The sequence below is a fragment of the Rhipicephalus microplus genome, chromosome 5 (genome assembly GCF_043290135.1).
Source record: "Rhipicephalus microplus isolate Deutch F79 chromosome 5, USDA_Rmic, whole genome shotgun sequence".
Lineage (NCBI taxonomy): Eukaryota > Metazoa > Arthropoda > Arachnida > Ixodida > Ixodidae > Rhipicephalus > Rhipicephalus microplus.
Window position 1 is genome coordinate 79,654,826 of NC_134704.1, and position 26,353 is coordinate 79,681,178.

Consider the following 26,353-nt stretch of genomic DNA (forward strand, 5'->3'; position numbering starts at 1 on the left):
ACCTAGGTGTGTCATTAGAATATTATTGGGACAGTGAACCGTACTGGCGGTGTCAGGCCGTGGAGCTACGAGAAAAAGCTGAACAGCTCAATGGTTTCCAGCTATCAATTTTCGCCAGAGCGACCTTTTGTAACGTATTTTTAGTCGGTAAGCTCTGGTATGTCCTTCAGGTAATGAATTGTTCACGTGTGAATCTACAGAAGCTTCATCGAATATTTGCTGTTTTCTTGTGGGGTTCTTCTTGGGAGCGAACAACTAGAACTAACTTATTCAGACGGGTTCGCTCTGGAGGACTTGGTCTGTGTCATTTATACCTTCGTCAGTTAGTTAATTGGTTTATGTTTTTCCGAAATAATTGAGACCCATTCATACGTACTGTTATACAGGCTTGGAAGACGGTTGCCAGAATTTGTGGTAGCATCTGTTCACACGAAGGCAAGTATTAGAGGTTTCCTGAAAGAAGTTGTTGGTTCATGTCTCTTTCTAAAAATGCGTTTTTCATTGGAAGACTTCAGTACGGTTTCGCGTAAAAAGTTATACAAAAATTTAGTAGAAACAGTTCTTCTTGTTCCCCTATATAGAGCATTATACCGTGTAGGCCCAGGCCAAAATGTCTTAAGCCGTGTAAAAAAAATGGAGGTAACACCTGGAGCGAAATCCTTTTTCTTTAAGTTGCACACTGGGACCTTGCCCGTGAAAACATGGATGCAAGAAAAAGGCTTATTCGTTCCTTGGGGTGTTGATTGCCTTCTCTGCAAAAAGCCGGAAACAATTGAACATGTTTTCCTGGACTGCTGGGATGCAGTCTTTTTCTGGTATGTTCTCCAAAGGACTTTGAAAAAGGATCTGCCTCTCGATGCCTATGGCATCAGATTTCTACCAGTATCAAATGAAGAAGGAATACCTTTCGACCTAGTTATGTTACTGGGCCTGCACGGTATATGGCAATCTAGAATGGCGGTGCGCCATGCTGATGTTAATGCACGTCCGGTTAGGCAATATTTCTTTCAATCTGTCTGTACGTTCGTGGAAGCACAAAAGGTTCAACAAGAGGTGCCTGAATGGCTTCATCAAATAGAAAGCCTTCTACAGATGAAGGAATTTTAAAAAGCCTGTTAAATATGATGCTTTTTACCTCTTTTTTGTTTCATGTTTCTACTTTGTTTGATCTATATATGTATATTTGTTTGTGAATGTCGTATGTAAACAGGCAATAAAGAAAGAAAAAAAAGGGTGTGTAGTCTAGTGGAAAAGACACTCGCTTTCGGAGCATGAGGGTGCGGGTTCAAATCTCATCGTAAAAAAGAAGAAAATTTCATTATTTTACTTATGCTGAAGACGTTATAGAATCTGACCAACTACTCGTGGCGCTGAAAGCAGCGCAGTAGCTGGGCCGCAGGGTGCTACAGGAGTGTCCGCTCTTTATGTGAGTATGTTTCGCTATGTGTCAACTACGCGAAAGATAATGACAACAAGCTGCGGCGAGTAGAGAACGGAAGCCGCAGTGAACCATGCCGAACAAGTCAACCATGCATTCGTCGAAGATCGCGTAATCGGGCAACACACGTTTTCCGTGGCTTTGCGGTGTGCTAACCCAGGGATTTCTCGTTCCGCGAAGGGTTTTCAGCATTTCCTAGAGACAACGGGTGAGCACAAGAATTTAGACCCGTTATATGAGCAGGTATTGATTTTGTATGAATACAGCCATGGCCACGTCTGTGTAGAGCACGCGAGCAGCCGGTTTTTGGTGTGCGGGGCGAGACCTTGGGTCAGTTTCTGGCTCCGAAGTGGTCTATCAGTAGCATGCGCGGCCTAGTTGTCAGGCTGACCAAGTCAGAGCTCAATAATGCCCCCAGGTTTCGCCCCAGAGAGCAAAAACCGGCTGCTCGCGTGTTCTACTCAGACGTGACCGCGGCTGTACATACAGTAGACCCACTTCTCTGCAAGCCTGACTGTATACAGACAGAAGTGCAATGCCGCTTGACTTATTGGTGAAGACGGCAGCCAAGCTTCTGTCAGGAAAATGCGTTTATTGAAAGGCTTGAATTCGAGTTGGCTCGGCTACATAGTGTTAGTTTTCTTTACTTTCGGCGTGTAGTTAAAATGATGTCGAGTAATTATAGGGTACTTAATTCCTACTCATAAAATTCTTGTAGCCGCGGTTTCAAAATTTGTGAGTCTTTACTACTAATAGTGTCATTCAGATAAACGTGATGGACTAAGTGCTTCTAAACGTTGTTACAAAGAATGCCGATAAAGCCAACGTTTTGACAAGTGAGCTTTTCTTCGTCAAGGCAACGCTGTGGCCCTGACGAAGACAACTCAGCTTGCCGGAACACAGTTTTCAGCGAAGTTTTTTCTCAAAAAACTTCTGATCGCTTCAAGCCTCTCCGTGCCTCTAAACTTCAATCTCGTTTAGTTGTCAAGTTCTGTGAGAAAACTATGCACGCCGTCATAACAAACGTGATCGAGTCCAATATGACGTGTCCTATACCGCAATTGTTGATAATGTTCGCATTGGTTCAGATATTCTGGGTTCGACGTTTGCTCATTATGTCGGCATGTCAGTTGTAAGTTAAAGCTGCTTTTATAGAGACATTTTTTCGCACTACGTGTATGTCTGTTTTTTGTTGTGCAAAACTTGCAATGAAAAGTTCATTTTATTTGCACCGATAGAGTTTCGTCTTACTGAGAAATCAGTCAGCTTAACTTTCGCCTCTTAAGAAAAGACGAACTTTGCCCCGCCACGGTGGTCTATAGTGGCTAAGGTACTCGGCTGCTGACCCGCAGGTCACGGGATCAAATCCCGGCTGTGGCGGCTGCATTTCCGATGGAGGCGGAAATGTTGTAGGCCCGTGTACTCAGATTTGAAGCACGTTAAAGAACCCCAGGTGGTCAAAATTTCCGGAGCCCTCCACTACGGCATCTCTCATAATCATATGGTGGTTTTGGGACGTTAAACCCCACAAATCAATCAATCGATCAATCATTCAATCAATCAATCAATCAATCAATCAATCAATCAATCAATCAATCAATCAATCAATCAATCAATCAATCAATCAATCAAAAGACGAACAAAAGTAAAAAGAAAGTATCATTAAAATTTTACGAATGGCTGCATCGCTGGATTGCGTGGCGACTGGTTGCGCCCTCGCGATCTCCGACGACAGTGCAGCTCTGGCCGACTGGGCTGGTCCTACACTATCTCCTGACGCCGGACCCCGATGACGACGACAGCGTAGCTCTGGCTGACTGGATTACCCCTACGCCATCTCCTGTCGCCGACCATTCTCTTTTTTTCATTTAAAATCACCCCCCCCCCTCCTCCCCCGAAGCGGCCAGCGGACCCGACAGAATGCACGAGTGCATTCCGCTTTCATGCGAAGCGAGAAAGGAGTGCTTCCGCGTAACCCTCCTTCTCTCAATTTTTCGTATTTAACCTCTATTTCGGGACGTCACCAGTGACGCCAGGAAAGATTTTTTTGTTCGTGATCTATTTTCATTAGATGAAGCGGCAGTAGATGAAGTCAGCGTGATGGTACTCGGGGGACTGGCGCTGCGATTCACCCGCGCGCACAGATAGAACGGACGCAGTAAGCAACATCAATAATAACACCAATAGAACACGCAGCATGCAACGTAACTCACATGATTCAATTACTATAACAGGGCATAGCCGCCACAGCAGAGAACTCACAAATTGGCGCATGAAGGTTTCATCGTTGGTGACAGTAACATATAAATAATAGACATTTTGCGTGCATCAACAAACGCATAGTGATTGTAAGGCTGGGAAGCAAGCATTTCGACAGTACAGGCAACAGGAAGCGGGAAGAACGGGCATGGGCAGCACACACACACACACACACACACACACACAAAAAAAAAAACATCGAGTCCTCACTCGCATCAGGACACGAATCTTGGTTTGACGAATCCACTCGGGGCTTTTGGACGCTCCGGAGGTGGTGACGTCATTTCGACTGTTTGAGCTACCAGGCTTGGAGCGACGTTGCGAGTGGCGACGGGAACAACTATCTTTTAATATAGAACTAACGTAGCGTTTACATTAACATATCAAAGCCAATTGATATATAAGTGAGCACTAGCAGAAAAGAGCATACTTCCGCCATCTTGGAAGTGGCAAAAGCTGGCTTAACTTCGGCTGGCAAGACATTGCGGAAACTTCCAGATATATATGTGAGGTTTAACGTCCCAAAACCACCATATGATTATGAGAGACGCCGTAGTGGAGGGCTCCGGAAATTTCGACCACCTGGTGTTCTTTAACGTGCACCCAAATCTGAGCACACGGGCCAACAACATTTCCGCCTACATCAGAGATGCAGCTGCCGTAGCCAGGATTTGAACCCGCGACCTGCGGATCAGCAGCCGAGTACCTTAGCCACTAGACCACCGCTGCGGAGCGCGGGAGCTTCCACTTCGGCAATATTGTACCGTAAATCGTAAACCATTTTTAGGAGCTTGCTCCTTATGCTAGAGTCTCGTCCATCCATCTCACCGTTGTATAGCCACGCTCCCTCTGGAGCAAATTACAAGGTGAGCTACGGGCCTGCTACATAGTGTTTCAATACCGAAGTTCAATTGCGGTGTGCCTAATAAATCTGTAATCATACGCATTTCGCTGACATCATTTGTACTGCATTTAAAAAAAAGCAAAGTGCATTTTATATATTGTTTACGTACAACTGTGCTTCTTAACGGCCTCGTCGATTTACAACACAACTTCTGTAGATTTCAAGCTCTACACATGCAACAGCCAGCCACAATTCACATCGTTTTAGAAGTTCTTAGGAGGCGTATTAGAAAACTTACTTATGTCAGCGGAATTACCGCTCTAAGTGTACGAATACTCATTTATTAGGACCATCGCAGTTGCACAGTGTTAGTGGTCCGCCTCGGTGGAATAGTGACTGAACCTAAGGTCGCGGCATTGATCCCAGCCGCGGTGGTGGCATTTGGATGGAGGCTAAATGGCAGAGGCCAATGTACTGTGCGATATTAGTGCACCTTAAAGAACACCAGATGGCCAAAATTTCTGGAGCCCCCTGCACTATATACGGCGTCTCGGATAATCATATGGTGGTTTTGGGACGGAATACCCCTGTTATTATTATTATTATTATTATTATTATTATTATTATTATTATTATTATTATTAGTTGCACAGCCGTATAGAAACACTGTACGTAGCATACAGTGGTGTAGCTGGCAAAGCGCGGCAAGGAATACGTGTAAAAGCCTGGCTGCGGTGTACAGTTGGCTGCGGTGTACTGTGAACGGTACGGTGCCGCAGTACAGTGAAGCCCGTCAAAGACAGTTAAGCAACGTGGATATTGTGTGAGCAGCTGTTTGCTACTCGTTACCTCAATAAATTTTCAGTGCCTAGCATCGACGCGACATGCCTGCTCCGCAATGACGTTCCATATGTTGTAATTCGGGTCGTGTATAGTACGAGGTTAGACAGGGGGTCATCGTGCGCATTTCAGCGTCCGTCGCAGCCTAGCTACCGCGTATTTACCTCGCTATATGTATGCGCACACAAAGCTCAGCAGTGGGTCAAAGCGCTGCCCACCGCTGATTTATATGTGGGGTTTAACGTCCCAAAACCACCATATGATTATGAGAGACGCCGTAGTGGAGGGCTCCGGAGATCTCGACCACCTGGGGTTCTTTAACGTGCACCCGAATCTGAGCACATGGGCCTACAACATTTCTGTCTCCATCGGAAATGCAGCCGCCGCAGCCGGGATTCGATCTCGCGACCTGCGGGTCAGCAACCGAGTACCTTAGCCACTAGACCACCACGGCGGGGCGCGCTGCCCACCGCTACGCCCCAAGAAAAAAGAGAAAGATCAGAATTTCGTTAGGTCGATATAGGGGCTGAATTCAGCGTCGTAAAAGAATTGTCAGATCCCACGTACAGTGCGAATCGATGATATACGAAGCACGAATGAGAAATGTTGATATGTCTCTTGAAAATCAGCACAACGTTACGAGTTGGAGGTAAATGATGCCGTACGTAATTTCCACGTCATGATTATCATGCTTGTATGCGTCGTTTACATTCGTCATTTATTCACATCACGTGATACCTAATTCAGTATATGTGGAGATAGCGAAACGGCCACGAGCACGCTATGAGTGTGGTATGTTGTCATGTTCTCAAACGACACGCGTACCAGGACTATCATGTTTGCACCAGTCATATATTTCATTGATTGACGCCACGTAACACCAAATTTGGTATCTGTGCAGCTAGCAAAACGGCCGCGAGCGCATCATGAAGTGCCCAATATACTCCAATGTAGCGTTGACGCGCACGCACGCTGGGCACAGCGACGCTACGTTAGCAAAAGGCGCACACTCTATAGTCTGGCGCCAGGCACAAACAGCGTCCGTCGGCGCGGCCCGACGGCAACCGGCGTGAAATGTGACATGCTGAATTTCGCACTGATGCGTTACCCAGACAACACTGCGTCTCCCTCTTTTCGTGGGGGGGCGCTGCGAGCGCTCGATGGTGACAGACGCACTCCACATCGCCTCCGTAGATTTTCTGCTATTTCTGCGGACATACACCTTGGTACCCCTGAAACTTGGATTTATCGTCACCGCCAAGTTCTCCGCTTCGCCTAGACAACACCTTCGTCCAGGTGGGTCCACTTTTGACAACTTGAGGGACGTCCTTAACTCCCGGCTACAACGCCGCCTCGCTAAGGGCTCTCAGCCCGGCGATGGCGGCCGCTAACGTGGTTACGGGCTATGATCCTACCTCAAGCCAAATGCTGTCCATGGAGATTTCACCCTCCGAAAACACTATGCCATCAGAAGATGAATACCTCGACGACATGGTGAAACTGTGGCAACGCAAGCAAGCGAAATCGAAGTCTGCGTCTCAACAACAACGAGACGCCACGGCGGGCCACCATTCCCCAGCCTTGCAAGGAACACCGGCGCGCCATCCCTCCGGCGGTGTGCCTACCTCTGCTCCGTCCTCGCAGCCAGCGAAGCAACGCAAGTGGCGTCCGCGTCAAACTCCTCGCCTCTCTCGCGACGACTACATCGTAGTGCTGAAACCTCGCGTTCCCTGCGAGCTACGCACATTTGTCCCGGCCGATCGCGCGGGCGACGCCATCCGCAGCTACCTCGGCGACCGGACTACCACGCAAATTTAAGTGTGGCCAATCTGGGAACAGAACATCTTGGTCTGTAGCACCACCATTTTGCCTATGGCACAGCGACTCCTCGGGGACTTCCAGCTGCAAGTGGGGGATCAGCAGCTGCCCGTTCGAGGCCACGCCAAGGCACCAGGGGATACATGCAAGGGCGTCATCAATGTAAACCCTGCTGAAAGCCCGGAAAAGATAAAGTCTGAACTGTATTGGCCTCAAGGTACTATCCTTGCGGTCCGCAAACTCGGAGATTCCGCGGCGGCGGTGGTGACTTTCGAGGGCACGAAGTTACCCCGCTTCCTCTTCTACCACTGCGTGGCGACGTATATCCGCGCCTATAAGAAAACGGTCCCTGTATGCACCAAGTGCGGTACCATCGGTCATCGACCACCTCAGTGCCCTCACGCCGCTCCAACCCAGTGTGCCAAATGTGGAACCCCCGCACCTGCAGGTCTTAATGCCCACGACTGCCACCCCAAGTGCCTCCTCTGCCACGGCGCCCATGAGACTGGGACCAGTGGCTGCACGGCAAAATACCGAAAATATCGGAAACGCAAGCAGCCCTCAACATCTCCTCGAGGGACCACCTCATGTTCGTCACAGCCAGACAGCAGCACAAACCTGCATCATTCGGCTCCACCACTCCACGCCGACTCTCAAGCATTCCCACCGCTCGAAGCACCAGCGGCGGTACCTCAGGTGAGCAGTTGGGCAGGGAAAGCTGCTTCTAAGCCTCTCTCACCCCCTTCTGTCGATCCTCCTTCTCCCGAACTTGCGGCCCTTCGCCAGCAAGTTGCGGCACTTCAAAAGCAAAATTCTCTTTTAACTAAACAACTCGAACTCTTAAATAAGCGACTTCAACCCCAACAACAGTGTACTGCAAGGCCATCCGGTATTGCCTCCTCTGTCCAGGCGGCTACGCCAGCTACGTCCAAGCTTAGTTCTTGCGCTAAGTCCACTCCCATTAAACCGCCGGTTCAAGCAGCCATGTGTACTCCAGCACTCGGAACCGGTGCCACATCTACTCCAGAAGCTTTTGAGGCTCCTGGGGCACCTCAGGTTCTCTTGCCCGCTAACCAAACTCTCCCTAGCGAAGAGCACACCCCGCGCGTAGAGGAACGCCTCACGCGCGTCGAAGCTTCAGTTAATCACCTCCTCACCAGCTTCTCGGTCCAACGCATAGTAGTAGAGGTTACCCAGGCTATTCAAGCCTGGGCAATCACCCAGTTTCAACCCAAGGCATCGCGTTCCCGCTCCTGCTCGGTGAGCAGTGAGGGTACAGCTCCACGGCGTCGTCGTAAGGTGGCTACCACCACCCCGCCGTCGGACAATCCGGCCTCCGTGCCCCTCCCTGCCTCTGAGGATTCCGAGCGGGACATGGAGGACCAAGTATAAAACCTAGGACAGTCACGATGGCTACCAATCGTACGTCCCGTTCAAACATTGCGTCCAAATTCGAGATCATACAGTGGAATCCTGGAGGCTTCGGGAACAGGCGAAAGCGTTCACATCTTTCCCTTTTCCTCAGCTCACTTGGCTCTCAGCCGGCCGTCTTGGCGCTCCAAGAATCTGGCCCTGCTCCATCCCTTTCTGGATACTGCTCCTATGTAGGCGGCACCACCACATGCCTCCTCGTGCATAAAGCTTACACGGCGATACAGATCGACCTCGATCTGGATCTTCCTTACGACTACTGCATGATATCAGTTCTGTCTCAGCGGAGGGGCCAACCATCAATACATATCTTAAACGTGTACTGTCCCCCTCGCCTTGCGAGGGCTTCGTTTGCGCATCTCTTCCATCGGGCACTGCGTATAGCGGCCCGACAACCACTGGTGATTGTCGGGGACTTTAATGCCCCCAGCCCTCACTGGGGTTACCACTACGAGAAGGCCCGGGGCAGAGAGCTTAAGGAGCTCATTTCCTCGCTGAGCCTGACGCTTCTTACCGATCCGGCACAACCCACACGTTCCGGCAACTCGGTCACGCGAGACACATGCCCCGACCTCTCCCTCACCCGTCACATCCGCGATGCTACATGGGAAAATTTAGGCGAAAACCTAGGCAGCGATCACTTTTTACTCCGCATTTCGTTCACACCGCGGCAGAAAATGCGCCAACACTGGGGCCAAGCCCGTCTCACCGATTGGACTCAGTTCAGAATGCAACCATTCCCCGCCGGCCTCTCCTCGACCGAATATGCAGCGTGGGCATCATACGCTCTTCATATGAAACAAGCGAACACTCGCACCCTTGCAACCTCTAATTTGACTCCTGCGATCGATCCACACCTCCTACATCTTTGGCACGCTCGCCGCGGGCTCATAAGGCGCTGGAAACGCAACAAACTTAATCGGAAACTTCGCGCTCGCATTGAGGCGCTCACTGCAGAGGCGGCCGCATACTCCGCACAACTTTCCGATGCTAACTGGGCAGACACCTGTTCGAAAGCTGCAAACCAGATGAGCTCTAAGAGTGCGTGGCGACTCTTTAGAAGCCTTCTCGATCCCTCCACCACCAGGGGAGAAACGCAACGCCAGCTCCACCGTGTTCTGCATGCATTTCAGGGCACTACGGATGAACTTGCGCGAGAACTTTGTGACCGCTACATCTGCCGCACAATTGATCCCGCAGGCCCAGCATATACGTATTCCGGCGCCCCTAACACCGACCTCGACGCCCCATACACGCTTTCTGATTTACGATTTGCACTCACGAAAATGCGACGGGGCACGGCCCCTGGACGCGACGGAATCACAGTATCGCTCCTGGCAAATCTTCCCGACCAAGCACACCTCTCGCTACTCCAGCTTATAAATTCGATATGGGACGGTTCTCCGCTTCCAACGGAATGGACCACATCGGTCGTGACATTCATTCCCAAATCGGCAAAGTCCATTAGTATTGAGGCACTGAGACCCATCTCACTTACGTCTTGCGCAGGCAAACTCATGGAAACCATGGTTCGCGAACGCCTTTCAGCCTACTTGGAGGCCAGGAGCACCTTTGCCGACACGATGTTTGGCTTTCGCCCGCATCTGTCGGCGCAGGACGTCCTGCTCCAGCTTCAACACGATATCATAGAGCCGACTACTATGCGCCATAACGATAAAGCCGTGCTCGCTCTCGATATCCGCGGGGCTTTCGACAACGTCAAACACAGCACTATACTCACTAACCTGTCTACCACAAACTGCGGGCAGAAGACTTTCAACTACATTCGCGCCTTTCTATCACATCGCACCGCCTTCATTCGCCTTAATTCTACCGAACATGGCCCGTACTTATTAGGCACGCGGGGTACACCTCAAGGGGCAGTCCTGTCTCCTCTGCTTTTTAACCTGGCGATGATGAACCTCCCCTCTCTTCTAAGCGAGGTCGAGGGAATACAACACGCACTATATGCGGACGATATCACAATCTGGACCAACACCGGCTCCTTGGCGCAAATCGAAGAACGCCTGCAAAAGGCTGCCCTTCTGGTGGACACCTACGCAGGTTCATGCGGCCTGGAGTGCTCTCCAGCTAAATCGGCTCTTCTTTCAGTCTCTCCGCTACCGCCGCCTCAAATTTTTCTTCCGTCCGGGCCCGTCCCGGCAGTGCAAAATATTCGGGTTCTTGGCCTTCACCTCACATCGTCCTTGGATCCAAAGGGCACAATAGCAGGCCTCAGACGCACCAGCGAACAGGTGAGCCGCATGATACGGCGAGTTTCTACTAAGCGCGGCGGCCTCCGCGGGTCTCAGTCCCTCCGATTGGCCCACGCATTTGTGACCAGTCGCGTCCTCTACGCCTTGCCTTACCTTCGCCTGCGTCGTCGACACGAGCACCAGCTGGACGTCCTTCTTCGTTCAGTATACAAACGCGCTCTGGACCTACCTATTGCAACTTCCAACAGCCGATTCACGGCTCTGGGGGTACACAACACCTTTGCAGAGATGCGCGAAGCTCATCGCGTTAACCAAATCAATCGACTGTCGCAGACGCCTTCAGGGCGCCGTCTTCTACACAGACTTGGCCTTAACCCGATATCTGACCAAGACCCTCTGCAGCCCGTACCAGAGCTCTGGCGTCAAAAGCTATGGGTGGAACCTCTACCCCGTAATATGAACCCTGACCTCCATCCTGGCCGTAGACTAGCACGCGCCGCGGCCCTTTATACGCGACACTCCGATCGTCCTGGTGTTTTCTACGTGGACGTCTCGGGTCCCTCCCCCTCGGGTCACTTCACGGCTGCCGTGATTACAGAGGGCAAACACGTAGATGGCCTCTCCTTTCGAGCAGACACAGTAACGCACGCTGAAGAGGTTGCCATAGCTTTGGCCGCCTCTCACCCTGCCTCACGCACCATCCTGACGGGCTCGCGCTCGGCCTGTTCTCAGTACCTTCAGGGTTCCATTGCTCCGCTGGCGGCTAGCCTACTACAGGCAGCCTCTTGGCGCTTTAACCCTCATCCCATTCGTATAGTGTGGACCCCAGGCCACTCGGGCCTGCCCGGCAACGAGGCGGCAAATGCCGCTGCCCGCGCTTCTCCTGTCCGGGCCGTTGCCCCTCCATGTCCCGAGACGGAATCTGGCAATACCAACCTGACGCGCTTTCGCGAAATTTTGGCTTATTACCGGGCTTCGCGCCACCTCTACCCGGACCCCGCACGCGGTTTGGAGAAAGCGGACGAACGACTGCTACGCCGCCTGCAGACGAACACCTTTATCAGTCCGGCGGTCGCCAGGCACTTTTTGCCGGAAATCAATGGCACCTGCTCGACCTGTCATGTGCTCGCCGACACATATCACGTCGTAGCATCGTGCCCAGTTAATCCCGTCCCTTTCTCATCCCCTTTTCCTATCCCAACTAGAGAGGCTTGGGAGGAGCACCTGCTCGGCTGCTCTACCTTGGCTGCACAACGCTCCTTGGTGGAGCGCGCACGGGCAGCTTCCAGCTCCACTGGCGTCCCGGAATAGGGTCTTGCCACTCTAGCACGCCGATGGGCCACGTCGGCACTCTCTAGTAAACTTTTTCTGAAATAAATGTTTTTTACCACCACCACCACTACCACCTCTTTTAGTGACGGAGGGGCACCGGACGCGCTGAAACGCGCATGCGTCAATGCAACGCAGCGTGGCGCAGACCTGCGTGTATGCAGCAGGACCAGTGCCTTTCGTGGCAACGCCGGTGTGATGCGACAAAGTGAACGCCGGCGAGCACGCGCACCGCATCACGTCGAAATGTATTGGTGCCCTGACTGTCGCATGTAGTCATGTTCTCACATGACACGCATCTCATGGTTATCATGTTTGCGCCAGTCACATACCTTCGTCATTAGTTGGCGTCACGTAATACCAAATTTGTCGTATGTGAAGCTAGCGGAACGGCCGCGAGCATATCATGAGTGTGGCATGTAGTGATGTTGTTACATGACATGCTTATCGTGATTATCATGTTTGTGTCATTTACCTGTGTCTTCCGTTCGCGTCGCGTAATATCAAGTTCGGTACATGTGAAGCTAGCGAAACGGCCACGAGTGCATCGTGAGCGTAGCATGTAGTCATGTTGTTACATGACACGCACGTCATGATTTTCATGTTAGGGTCGGTCGCTTGTGTTCGCCATGCAATCATGTCATACCATACCAGTTTTTCAGCATGCCATGTGAACGGAACAACCGCAAGAGCTGCAGGACCATGAAATGTATATCATGGCATTCATGACATACGTGTCATGACTTTTATGTTATGATTAGTCAAATATGTCATTCATATAGTCATGTTATGTCATACCAAGTTTGGTATCGATACCATTATCTAAACGGCCAGGAGAGCTAGAAGTTGTAGGCGGCTAGATAAATATATAGAAAGATAGATACGCTCAAAGTCACGGAAGTTCGCTAAGAAGTGCATCGCAATTCAAAAGGTGAAACTTTCACAACTTCACGCAAGGCTTGAGAAATCGAAGATGGACGATTCTGAACTATAATCAGCTTCACTTTACGTCGTTGATATAGACTTCAAATAGGCGATTCGAAGCCGTTTATAGGGTGCTTCTCAACGCACAGAGGTTCGAGTTGAAGCACAGACATTCTCAGGCGCGGCACTGGTGTCCAAACTCTGGGGACAGAGACTCGCGCTTAAACCAAGCGTCCGCACCTCCCATAGGTTCACCGGCACGTCGTAGTTCGCGTAGGGGTTTCGTCGCTTCGAGGTCTTTTCGCAGCCGCCGTAGCCTTTACCATCCCCCAGTATTCTCTTGTTGTACGTACCTCTGAAGGGCTCCGTTAGGATGCTTGAGTGAAGCTGAAAAGGGTCATCTGACATTTTCACGTAAAAAAAAGGAAATTCATCGTCTTACAAATGTATAGGTGGAGCACTACCTGTCTTCGCCAAGTATGCGCGTCGTTAAAGCTTCGTTGATTTCTCTTTCCTTCGTATCTTTAGATCTCGATACGACAACGGTGTTTTTCAAATCTGGCAGACAATGGCATCTGCTGCAATAGGTAGCTGAGTTACCAGTGTCACTAATGTGCTCATAGTTGTAATCATGATTGCGAAAACGTCAATTAAGACACCTACCGGTTTTGCGCAACGTACCGATTCCCACATCGCATACGCCCTACGTCCGCGGCATTTCGCACGGACTAAAAAAGATTGCAAGTAGGCACAGCATACCCGGGAACTTTACGACGCTTCAGAAGCTAATTTCACTTTGTCACCAAGTAAGTGACCCCAATCGGAAGAAAAACCATACATGTTCTGTTAAGCGAGTTAACAAGTTTGCACCGTGTGAAAAATATGTTGTAAATGGTATTCCTTTGTCATGCGGGAATCCATACATTGGCCAAACTGGTAGGTGTCTCAATTCACGTTTACGCGAGAATGATTCCAACTATAAGTACATCAGTCACTCTAGTAACTTCGCCACCCACTGCAGCAGGTGCCATTGTCCGCCAGATTTTGAAAACGCCGTTGTCGTATCGGGATATAACAATACGAAGGAAAGAAAAATCATAGAAGCTTTCACGATGCGCATGCTTGGTGAAGACAGGTGTGTTTCCATACATTTGTTGAACGATGAATTTTCTTTTTTACATGGAAATTTTAGATTGTTGACAAGGCGAGATTTGATGATGTCACGCGGATGGTTGCTCTCTTGTCGTGGGCAGTGCGCGCGTTCACATTTCCTGTCTTTCGTCTCGATTGCACCCTAGATATACTTGTGTTGTTTCCATCGGATAAACAGTTGTTAGTTCGCGCTCTTGTGTGTCCTACCTGTGCCTTCCATTTTTTTTTTCGTGTGCAATTCAGCGCGTCCCCAGTGCCAACCATGTACAACCAACCAGCTCCTACGCTGGCCATTCCTATAGTGTAGCCGACAGTGACCGCTGTCGAAAATAAGGAGAGGGGGGATCTCCACCCCTATAACTTTTCTAAGTTAGACCCCCCCCCCCCTTCTCCCGTATGTACGCCTATGTTCGCTCAGTACTTTTGTAGATGTACGTAGCCCAATTTTTGAAATTGCGGGTTCATTCGCCTGCTTCTTGTACGTCGGTACGCTGTTTTCTTTGATGGTTTGTTTCGCCTTGGGCACTTGCTTACTTTAAGGTTGTCGATCCTTTAGAGAGTTTACGAGTGCGTCGATTTCAGCATATTGCCACTTGGCCGCTAGGTAGGGCGAGTGCAAGCCATGGCTGCCCGCTAGAATGGAAGACGATGTTCTGGGGCAGCGCACACTCTGGATGTTGATATATATATATATATATATATATATATATATATATATATATATATATATATATATATATATATATATATATATATATATATATATATATATATATATATATATAAGATCCTGCTGCTTAAGATCCTGCTGCCCGGTTCTTGGTCGATACCCCTTTGTGGGTGTGCGCCAGAGTAACAAGGACCATCATCATCATCATCATCATCATCACTGAAGCAGCCATCTTACCAGTTTTCAGTGCGTCTCCCCACTCGCTCAGTTCTTCCGAGTTGAAGACGTTTTGTAGCACGTGACAACTGGTGGAGCTGCCGGGTAACCCCGAGCCGATGTTCCAAATGCCTCCAGGTGGCCCTGTACCTGCAGTGACAACACTTGTTCATCGCTCAAGCCAAAGACTCCGAGGACTACCTCCTGAGCGTGGACCTCTTCCCGAGATGACGTCTGTCACACCCCCGAACGCTAGGAAAGGCGATGTAGCCTCTAACGCACTGGAAAACGCTGCAGCCACGCCTCATACCCTGTGGAAGCCACGTGTGCCGAAGGTGTCCACGGTTCCGTCTTAGAGGATGTCGAAGACTGGCTGACTCAGTTCAAACGGGTCTCCGATTACAACGGTTGGACCGACTTCTACAAGATGAGGAACGTGCATTTCAGCTTGGAGGATGACGCTCGTATTTGGTAGGAAAACCGTGAGCCTTTTTTTTCTCGTGGAGCGTCTTTCGTCGATACTTGCTGGCAAGTTGGGCCAATCCCGATCGCCGCGAACGAGCCGAGCGAGCGATTCAGTCCCGCCTCCGAATGCCGAATGAAAGTGTCATGATGTACGTCGAGGACACGACGAGCCTCTTTCGTCGAGCCGACCCCCACATGGCGGAAGAAAAGAAGGTCCGTCATTTATTGCGAGGAGTGAAAGAGCAGCTTTTCGCTGGCCTCGTTCGCTGTCCCCCAAAGATCGTGGTGGAATTTTTGACCGAAGCCACAACCATGGAACAAGTGCTGCAGCAGCGCTTTACTGTGTACGACCGGCAAGTGAGTGTCGCTTCGTCAGTAGGTCAGATCGGAGATGCTGGAAGCAGCATCAACTGGCTAACCTCCCTGTCCTTCCTCTTTCAATCCTCCTCCTCCGCAACATCAGAGTCTCTCTGTGACCTCGTTCGTTCGGTGGTGCACGACGAACTAAAAACGATTCAGTGCCAGTCCCAACCTACTGCAGGATCTATTTGCAGCCTCGTCAGAAACGAAGTATACGACAGGCTCTCTAAGTGCCGCCTTCCACTTATGTCCCGCCTGTCCCGACGGAGCCACATCGTGCATCATACGCAGAAAGCCGTCAGTCGACATATTCCTGCTTCCCCGCGCTTCGTTAATCCTATGCCTCAGGATGCACTTCTTTCGCTGCAGCCAATTCAGCCAATCGACAGCCGCTTCCCAGAAAATCTGACGTATGGCACACACCGGACAGACGACCACTGTGTTATCACTGTGGTAAAACTGGACATGTGTACAGGGAATGTCCCTATCGTCACCTCGGACTACAGGGTTTTGCCGTCGACGCGCCAAGGCCGAGATTCGGCGAAAGACCGAAAGCCATTGAATATTACCTTTCACAACAGCGCATGCCACTGCGGCGGCAGTCGCGGTCCCCATCCCCAAGGCAATCTTCTCAAAATTTTAGGAACCTCCCAGGGGCGGCACCGGTGCGCTCGCCAAGCCATAGGTGGGAAGACTAACGACAGCGACCTTCGGGAGAGAGGCTGCTGACACTCGACGCAAGCAAAGCCTTCCACCGACGCAAGCACGGACCCGGAGCGATTCCCCCCCGACAGCGACGAAAGCCAGAAGCAGATTTTTTTTTTTTGGATATACATGTGGTAGTCGACGGTCATCACGACGTTAGTGCATTATTGGACACAGGTGCGGACTGTTCGATCATGAGCGGAAAACTAGGAGTGCACATAAAGAAAGTTGTTACGCCTTTGTACGAAGCACAAATTCGTACTGCCGGCGGGCACGTAGTCACCGCAATCGGCATGTGCACTATCAGAATGAGCATTCGGGGACGTACGTTTCTCGCCAGCTGTCTCGTACTTCGTGACTGTTCCCGAGACCTAATCCTGGGAGTCGACTTTTTGCGGGAGCACGGCGCTATTATCGATCTTCGAGAGCGTACCGTGACATTTTCGACAGCTGAATCCTCTGACAAAACTGACAACGTCCGTGACAGCACGTTTCGCGTTTCTGCTGACAGCATCACGTTGCCTCCGCGTGCAAGCGTCCTAGTTGATGTGGTGTCCGACAAGTTACGGGATGATGAGCTTGTCGCCGAAGGCAACTTGGCGCTTTTGTTCGCGCTAGGTGTCTGCGCTGCACGCAGTCTCGTCACGCTTTATGACGAACACTGTGCCTTACTCGTGACTAATTTCAGTAACGAGTACCGGTACCTGTTTCGTGACACCGCCATCGCTTTCACCTACCCTATTGCAGACGTTTCTGAATGCTTCACATCTACATCAGCCGACGACGGGCTTCGACCGACACCAAGCGACGTGACTTCACTACTTGTAAAAGTTGATGTCAACTCGACCCTCGGCACAACAACAGACCAAGCTACGTGAACTGCTATATCAATTTAAAGAGTGCTTCGCGTCCACCTCGAAAGTTAGTCAGACACCGATCACCAAACACCGAATAATTACGTACACCGACGCCTAGTCCTTAAAACAACACTCTTACCGCGTTTCGGCAAAGGAACGTGACGTGATAAATGCTCAAGTCGAAGAGATGTTGCAAGATTACGTTATCCGACTTTCGAAGAGTGCCTGGTCATCTCCGGTCATGCTCGTGAAGAAGAAAGATGGATCACTGCTCTTCTGAGTGGACTACAAGACACTTAACAGCGTAAATAAAAAAGACGTCTATTCGCCACCCCGCATCGACGATTCCCTCGACAGACTGCGGCGGGCCAAGTATTTTTCATCGATAGACTTGAAGACTGGCTACTGGCAGATCGAAGTGGATGAACGAGGTCGTGAAAAAAACCACCTTCGTTACACCGCATGGCCTATATTAATTTAAAGTGCTTCCCTTCGGCCTCGGTTCTGCACCTGCGACATCCCAGAGAATGATGGACACTGTTCTTACCGGTCTAAAGTGGCACACGTGCCTAATTTATCTGGATGATGTCGTGTTCTCTGTGACCTTTGAGGAGCACCTGAAGCGTCTGTAGAATGCGCTGGAAGCGCTCCGCTCTGCTAACCTGACACGGAAGCCAGAAAAATGCCACTTCAGTTACAAGGAACTTAAGTTTCTCGGCCATGTTGTCAGTGCGGAGGGTATTTGACCAGACCCTGACAGTACTGCCATGGCCTCGTTTCCTGTTCCACGTGATAAAAAGGCAGTACGTCGCTTTCTAGGGCTCTGCGCGTACTATCACCTCTTTATAGCCAATTTTTCTAGGATTGCTCACCGCTCACTTGTAAAGATGTTCCATTCGTCTGGGAGGAAGAACAGGACGCAGCTTTCTCTGAACTACAGGAGCGTTTGCAGAGGCCACCAGTCCTCGCTCACTTTGACGAAGACGCTGATAGTGTAATTCATACAGACGCCAGCAACGTGGGTCTTCGTGCTGTCCTCGTCCAACAACAAGAGGGTGCAGAGCGAGTGATAGCGTATGCTAGCCGCACTCTTTCCCGCGCCGAGGTCAACTACTCCACGTCAGAGAAAGAGTGTTTCGCTGTTGTGTGGGCCACGATGAAATTTAGGCGTTACCTTTACGGACACCACTTCAAAGTTGTGACCGACCATCATTTGTTGTGCTGGTTAGCCAACCTACGGGACCTGTGTGGGCGACTGGCACGATGGAGTCTTCGTCTGCAGGAATATGATTTCACAATCGCTTACAAATCGGGTCGCAAGCACGAAGCCGCTGATTTATTGCCCCGGGCATTTGTCGAAGTTTGTGGCCACGACGCCGAGGATGATGGTGGTTTTCTTGGGGCCCTTACTACAACGGATCTAATTATACGACAGTACGCGGACGACGAAATTCGCGCAGTTATCGAAAACCTTGAAGGACGCAACTCTTCCATACCTCGATATATTTCTCTAGGTCTATCATCGTTGTGTTTGCGAGATGGGGTTCCGTATAAGAAAAACTCCAACAGCAATGAGAGAACAGATCTTCTAGTTGTGCCAACTGACATGCGTGACGACATCCTTCTCGCCTGTCACGATGAGCCCACATATGGTCAGTTATGTTCTTCTCGAACTCTCGCTCGAGTTCGACAAGCGTACCACTGGCCTAAGCTTTCCGCATACGTTAAGCGATACGTGAAAAGCTGCCGGGAATGTCAACGCCGCAAATCCCCGCCACTGAAACCCTCGGGGCTTCTTAGACAAATAGAACCACCTAGAGCGCCATTCGATCAAATAGGAATGGATTCCCTCTCCGCTATTATCTGCCGGCAACAAGTGGATCGTAGTAGCCACCGACTATTTGACGAAGTACGCCGAAACAAAGGCACTACAACGTTCTACGGCTTCCGACGTCGCCCAATTCTTTATGGACCAGATTATTCTTCGACATGGTGCCCCATATCGCGCGTAATCACAGACAGCGGAACAACATTTACGGTCCAGCTCACTCACGACGTATTCAAGCTCAGCTACACGAGCCATCCCAAGACCACGGAATATCACCCGCCGAGCAACGGCTTGACAGAGCGACTCAACAAGACCATAGCTGACATGTTATCTATATACGTAGATGTCCAGCATAAGAGCTGGGACCAGGTGCTACCGTACGTCACATTCGCGTACAATACTGCCGTCCAGGAAACTACGCGATTCAGTCTTGTCGGTCTTGTCTATGAACGTGAGGTCCAGGCCATGCTGGATGCGATGCTTCCACACAATTGCGACGCTTTGATCACTCCTGACGCTGTGCAGCTTACCCAGTACGCCGAAGAAGCACGCCAGTTAGCACGCCTACACATTACGCACCAGCAGAGTACACACGCATGCCGTTACAACGCTCGCCATCGACAAGTTGAATACCATCCAGGCGATCAAGTTTGGGTGTGGACAACAGTCCGACGCCAGGGATTGTCAGAAAAACGGCTGAGTCGCTACTTCGGACCGTACAAAGTGTTGCGACGCGTGAGCGATGTTAACTACGAGGTAGTCCCTGACGGCGCCTTCTCGCTACGGCGGCGAAGGCACTCCTCGGAGACTGTGCACGAAGTGCGACTGAAGCCGTACTTCACGCGGTAGTGCGACTGTGCATGAACCTTATTGCTGTTTTTTTTTGGATGCGTGTATTTTCTGTTAGTTCGTTCCGACTTTGCCCTTGTACTTTCGGAGCATCAAAGTGATGCCTTTTTTTTTTCAGAGGGGGAATAATGCCACTTGGCCGCTAGTTACGGCGAGGGCAAGCCATGGCTGCCCGCTAGAATGGAATACTATGTTCTGGGGCAGCGTGTGCTCTGGCTAGTTGATTATTATTGAAGCAGCCATCTTGCCAGTTTTCGGTGCGTCTCCCCGCCAGCTCAGTTCTTCCGAGTTGAAGACCTTTTGTAGCACGCAACAATATTTAATGCAAGAGTCAGCCGGTTTGATAAAATTCGACGTTTTCGGTCGTGTCGCCTTTGGGTACTGAGTAATTGAGTCTGCATTGGTGCGTGGCGACGATGATGTGGTATTTTACAAGGAAGCTATGACACTTTTGTTACCGTGTGGCTGTGCCGCGAATGTATTTATTGTCGCTGCATGGCTACTGTTATAAATTTTTATGTTTCTTCAGTAAAAATACGCGATAAAAGCCTGTCCTATGTCTCGTTTGCATCCCCGTTTCTTTAGCGCTACATTATTGCGCATCAGTTATGACCCAACTTACTCAAGAACACCTCTTACTCAGTATATTTTCACGTTCCACGAGGCTTTCATTCTAAATCAGACAAAATAAGCAAGAAAGATCGGAGGGTGAACCTCGATGTGACGTTAAGATCTACTGAAACGTGCAGTTAGCTTGGTTGATATTGTGAGGCGTGTGATTGCTCCGTCATAACGTCTTGATAATCTTCAGTTTTACAAGGGGATAACATAACATCTTAGGACGAGCCTGAGATTGGGCGATCTTGTAGATGTGCTCGCTTCCGAAGAAATCGGAGTACAAAGGAGATGTGGTTAGTTTAACTTAGTTCCGTCGAATTGTGTAACTGGGAATTCTCGACTAGCGGATCTCAGATCGCTCGGTATACGGAGCTAGAAAAATGAACGCCCTAAGCCCTAGGCTGCAGCGGCCAAGCGAAAAATCCTGCCGACGTCCATGGGCCGAGCTTACACGAAATTACTCTCGTAGCAAGCAAATTCTGACACGTGCTTGATACTTCTAAGGGGAAAAGCGTGCACTGCTTTTCCCTGAACGTTTGCGCGTCAGGTGCGCTCTCACTGGAAAGGAAACGGCACCGGGCGAGCAGGTGTGTACATTGTGATCAACCAAAACAAAGAAAGCAATGCATAAAAGCAGCAGCAGAGAAACCATTAGCGTGAAACAGCAAGCTCGACACGTACGAGAGGTAAGGGCGAATAAAGCGAGGTCTGGCTGAGTGAATCCTGGCGTCTGCCACGCAGAGAACTTCAAAGCACTTCGAGTTTTCCCTCAACATTACGAAATGGTAAGAGGACGCAAGAAATATGTGCAGTCACAGTGATATTATCTAAATATAAAGGGGAGAAAAGAGCTTGTACAATGCATACAATGTAAGATCAGAAAAAAAGAGCAATACAGAGACTGTATTTGTAGGCGACTGTGTGTTGGCAGATGTAGAGATACGAAAATGGCTGACGCTTCCTGGTCATCTTGCGCGGAATTCGAAAAAAAAAGTAACAAGTTGGCAGTTCATGGCAGGTGGTGACATGCATAAGTTTTGAAAGAAGTAGTTGATCAGCTAGATTTAATTATATTACCTAGAATTTTACTTCCCGAAACCACAATAACATTATCAGAGACGCTGTAGTGAAGGGCTCCGGAAACATTGACCATCTGGAGAAACCTGTACTGACGTCGCACAGAACATGGGCCTATGGCATTTCGCACCGCCACGGCCGAGCTCGAACCCGCGACCTTCGGGTCAGCATCCGAGGAGCGTAATCACTTTATTGAACCACGGTGGACACAGTGAAATTTCGTCGGCAGTGAAGTAAGGGCAGCGCCTATATACTCTCTGGGATGTGACTGGACCTAGAGTCATTTACTGCGAAGTAATGGCTGTACAAAATTTTTTCGAGACTGTTCCTACACTGTCTGTGATAAGTTTAGTCATACTCTGCCAGGTCAACAGTGCATAATAACAATTGGGGGAGACAAATGCCATTGTGTAAAATGGGTGTAGACTTTACGGAGAAAAGAATTACCTCGATAGTATGCGGAGCCGATAAGACCATGCACAGCAGTGTGCTCAGTATGAGCAGAAAAGTGAAAGGTTCTACCAATGCGAATTCGGAGTTCACCGTTCTCACCAACCCTTCTTAACGAACAGGATCAAGCGAGTTGCCAAATGATGCGTTTGTTTTTTATCTCTACACTTTCGCAGAAGTGAAGAAGATGTTTACGTTCGAATGGCAGACCAGCAGGGTATCTCTGCTTACGTTGTCTCAGACTCTCAGACAGCTTGTCGTATGTATCTCAAAGGCATATTATCCACAAAGGTTATGAAGCTATCGGGAAACGAACTCCTCTTTGACCATGGGTTAGTCTTGTGTCCCGCCCATGAGCCAGAACGGTTATGAACTAGTCCATTGCCAAGCTCGAGTACTCAACGGCCGAGCCCCAGTACCACCCGCTGCTCAGGAGGATACAGATTAAGGAGTGACACGCCGTGAAATGCACCAGCCGCAGTTCACGAGCTCGAGCCTCGGCTGCACGCTCGATGCTGCTGCCTCTGCGCCGGAGTACTTCCTCTTCTTTACAATATATATATATATATATATATATATATATATATATATATATATATATATATATATATATATATATATATATATATATATATATATATGCCAAAAATTTGTGCCCGCCTGACCTTGACTTGAGAAAGTCGACTGGAGCGCCGTCTTTAGGCAGACAAGTGACTGCACATGAGCGATAATCAGCAGCGATTCCTGCGAAGCACCACGTCGTCTTAGTGGAGCCGTGGTGCTGCGCTCATTTCGGTCAAGTGAAGGATGAAAGTCGAGTCAAAGCTTATTTGAGAACAGGGGGGTAAGCTGCCTTTTAACTCCGCTCGAACAAGAGAAGTGAGTTTGGTTGTTGGTGCTCGCCACATTGCTCGCCAGCAGGCGAAACGTGCTCAAAAGCAAGCTATCATAAGGTTCTTCGTTTACAGTTGCATGCGTGTTTTTTGTGTGCCTTGCTCGTTTTCAGGAAGATCTGAGGGTTCCCTCAAAGAAGGACCTGGTGTGCCCAGAGGCTGCCAAGTATGCCGAAGATCACAGCCTGCGGCTTCACACAGTACAGAAAAAGCTCATGGAGGTGAGATACGTGTGACGCGTAACCGTACTGACATAGATGTACAATATAATATAATTATAATAATAAAGCAACGAAGCACTGTTTGACATTTACGATCTATTTGCCGGTGTTTTCATTTTGCGCGCTCTGCTGCGTTTTCTAAAATTTCTGAATCCTGCCAAACGATTCACCTATTACCTTTCTTCATTAAGACACGCGTATTTCAACGTACTTTCAATATAGGAAATATTTTTAAAATTGTGTTTATGGATAAGAAGGTTGTGAGAATGACCAGGCAAGAAAGATGCATGGGTAGCTTCCTAGTAGGCCGCATCTCAACAGTAGAACAGAAATACACAATATGCAAAATGCACGACCTAAAGAAAAATTAAAATCAGTAAACAACCACGGTCGACATATATAAAGAAGGTTATTCTTGAAACATTTGAAAAAAAAATATAGCCTTAATAATAAAGACCCCATCCCCCCCCCACCCCCAAAAAACACACACACACACACGCACACACAGACGAATCTATGACAGCACCAGCAATCACGCAAGTATGTCGCGACGCCTTTTATATACGACGGTGAAAAATTTGCCGCCAACATTTTCATCAGGAGTCAAGTAACATCGACCACAGTTGTGAGTCATACGTATTTGGTATAGGCCAAGAGTGGTTTGACCCAAAATTTGCCGATGTTTAATCCTTCGCGCCTTGTAAGCGCAAGCCTGGCATGCAGAACAGTGCAGCTTGCATCTATTTGACACTGATCGTAGCGATGTGTGGTGGCGTTATGCAACCACATAACCTAGCAAAGCAGCTATTGCTAAGCTGAAGAACACCTTTCTCACAAACCTTTTTTCGATGCAGCTGAGGATGAGGGTCACACCAGTTACTTTTAACAAGCTGCACAAAAGGAAGAACTTTTGCGAGGAAAAAAAAAACAGTCAACATCGTTGCTCAGTCAGTGTGATCGATCGATTGCGTATCATAATAAAAAAATTCAGTGCCCGTCCACTACCGTGAAAATGGAAGCTAGGGAAGCGATGACTATGATGGGTCTGGCATACTGAGTATTGTTTAATCGACTTTACGTCTTATATTTATTGATTTTGCTGTGCGGACATAGAGACATACAATCAAACACCCCGCCGTTTCTCCGGCGCATGACGGCAGCGCGAATGGCTGTTTTTAAAACATATCCTGTGCTTCAGAAGAAAGTACGAGAATGGCATGAACTTCATTTATTATGCAAGTGGTCTTGACTTCGAGGCAAAAATTGTTGACGTCATTCTAATATCAGGGTTCAATAAGGTAACGGTATGCGTTTGCTTTTACAAAACGTCCGTTCCTTTGCAGCCGAAAACGGTGATTCAGTCGAGTTAATCGGTTCGCCCCCAAAAAGATGTTAGCGCGTCTTTCGTCTGCGCTCGCACTTGAACGATATATCAGGCCTTCGTTTCAATTTCTTCTCGATTCAGGTGAACGGAACCACACACAAAGCACGCTCACTTTGCGCACACGTTCGATCCAAACACGTAATCCATGATGGTCCAAACTTCGATTCCCGCCTTTTTGGATCGTTTCCCCGCTGTTTTTGCAGATGGCGCCACAATCCCGAAACGCGTAAAGCTCCTTATAAACTCGACGTGTTTAAAAAAAAAAAAAAAACAGTGGTGCCCGGCAGCGGAAATTCGAATTACGCGTTTCGGAGTATGCAGATTTAATCACAGACCTTCAACGCGCATATATTTACACGAAACCATACGCCGACCCAATTTGGTGAAGGTGCGCTTTCGCGCTTTCTTGCAGGCAGTCTTATAATGCGAAAAACACCGGTACTAACAGGGCGTTGGCCAACCTTATTATTACAGGGTGTTTTGAACGGGAAAAGCACAGGCTGCAATGATTTCTGTACAAGAACTCGGTAGACACCCAAATATACAATTTGATTTGTTTCTACTTGAAGAAGTATCTTACGTGAAATTTTTGTTCAGAATAATTCACGAGTTTTCGCTTTGTCTGTACGCCTTTATTTTTTTTTTTTTACTTAGCGTGAATAAATGATCTGATACGGGTGTATGGAAACGACGCATTCAACTCACACATGTGGGGGCACGTCGCTCGTTGCAGGTCACTAAAAGTCACTACTTCGGATCCATGTTGGGCGACAGTTGCCAGCTTCAGTTTTTCCAAATACTGTTGAAAACGATGTCGGCTAAGAAGTACCTTGAAATAGGTGAGTCCCATGCGTTTGCTGCTGAAACTTTATTGCGCATATTTGTACGCACATGGGATGCTGACAACGTTGCAGAAGGGCACACAAATGGCGCGAAGAAAAGCGCGCAGTTGTGTGTACGGGTGAGAAGACTGTGGTAGATTCCGCAATAAAAACGCAGTGACAATAAAGTTATTACGATACCAAAAAGCCACACTAGTACTCGAACATACCTAATAATGCTGAAGTTTTGCGTAGTTATACTCTATCAAAAAAGTGTTATCACAACATCAACACTTGATTTTGAGATGGCTTGCATGGCTTAATTATTAGGTGAATTCTGAGGGATTTTCGTCACAGTGTGGATTTATTTTTGTGTTATGTTTACATTCTTTACGTGCGCGTTAGACCTTCTCGAATTTGGACCCAGTGCGAGTCATTACAGCTATGGGTTCAAATATTAATTGCGCTTAGTTTTTGTAAAATTATACGTTGTAAATAAAAGGTGATCAATCAATATATAAATAAAAATAGGTAATGTATAACATTATCAATAGGAAGTGAAATCGTATAGAAAATATTTAACAAGTTATTAAAACTATAGTGTGTAACGGGAGTGTCCATGTCTTGCTGCTGCCAGCACTTCTGACGCCAGGCTTTGTGCTTGCTCCACAGAAGCAGACGTGATGGA

The 26,353-nt window shown here is 48.9% G+C and overlaps 1 protein-coding gene across 1 annotated transcript in view; it reads left to right on the plus strand.

The window, feature by feature from the left end:
* Positions 1–26,353, plus strand: part of LOC119173431 (putative caffeoyl-CoA O-methyltransferase 1) — a 98,681-nt gene that overhangs the window by 58,339 nt on the left and 13,989 nt on the right. Inside the window, exons 4-5 of the mRNA XM_075895720.1 lie at positions 23,353–23,460; positions 25,578–25,683. Of these exons, the coding sequence (XP_075751835.1) occupies positions 23,353–23,460; positions 25,578–25,683 (214 nt within the window). The remainder of the gene's footprint in view (positions 1–23,352; positions 23,461–25,577; positions 25,684–26,353) is intronic.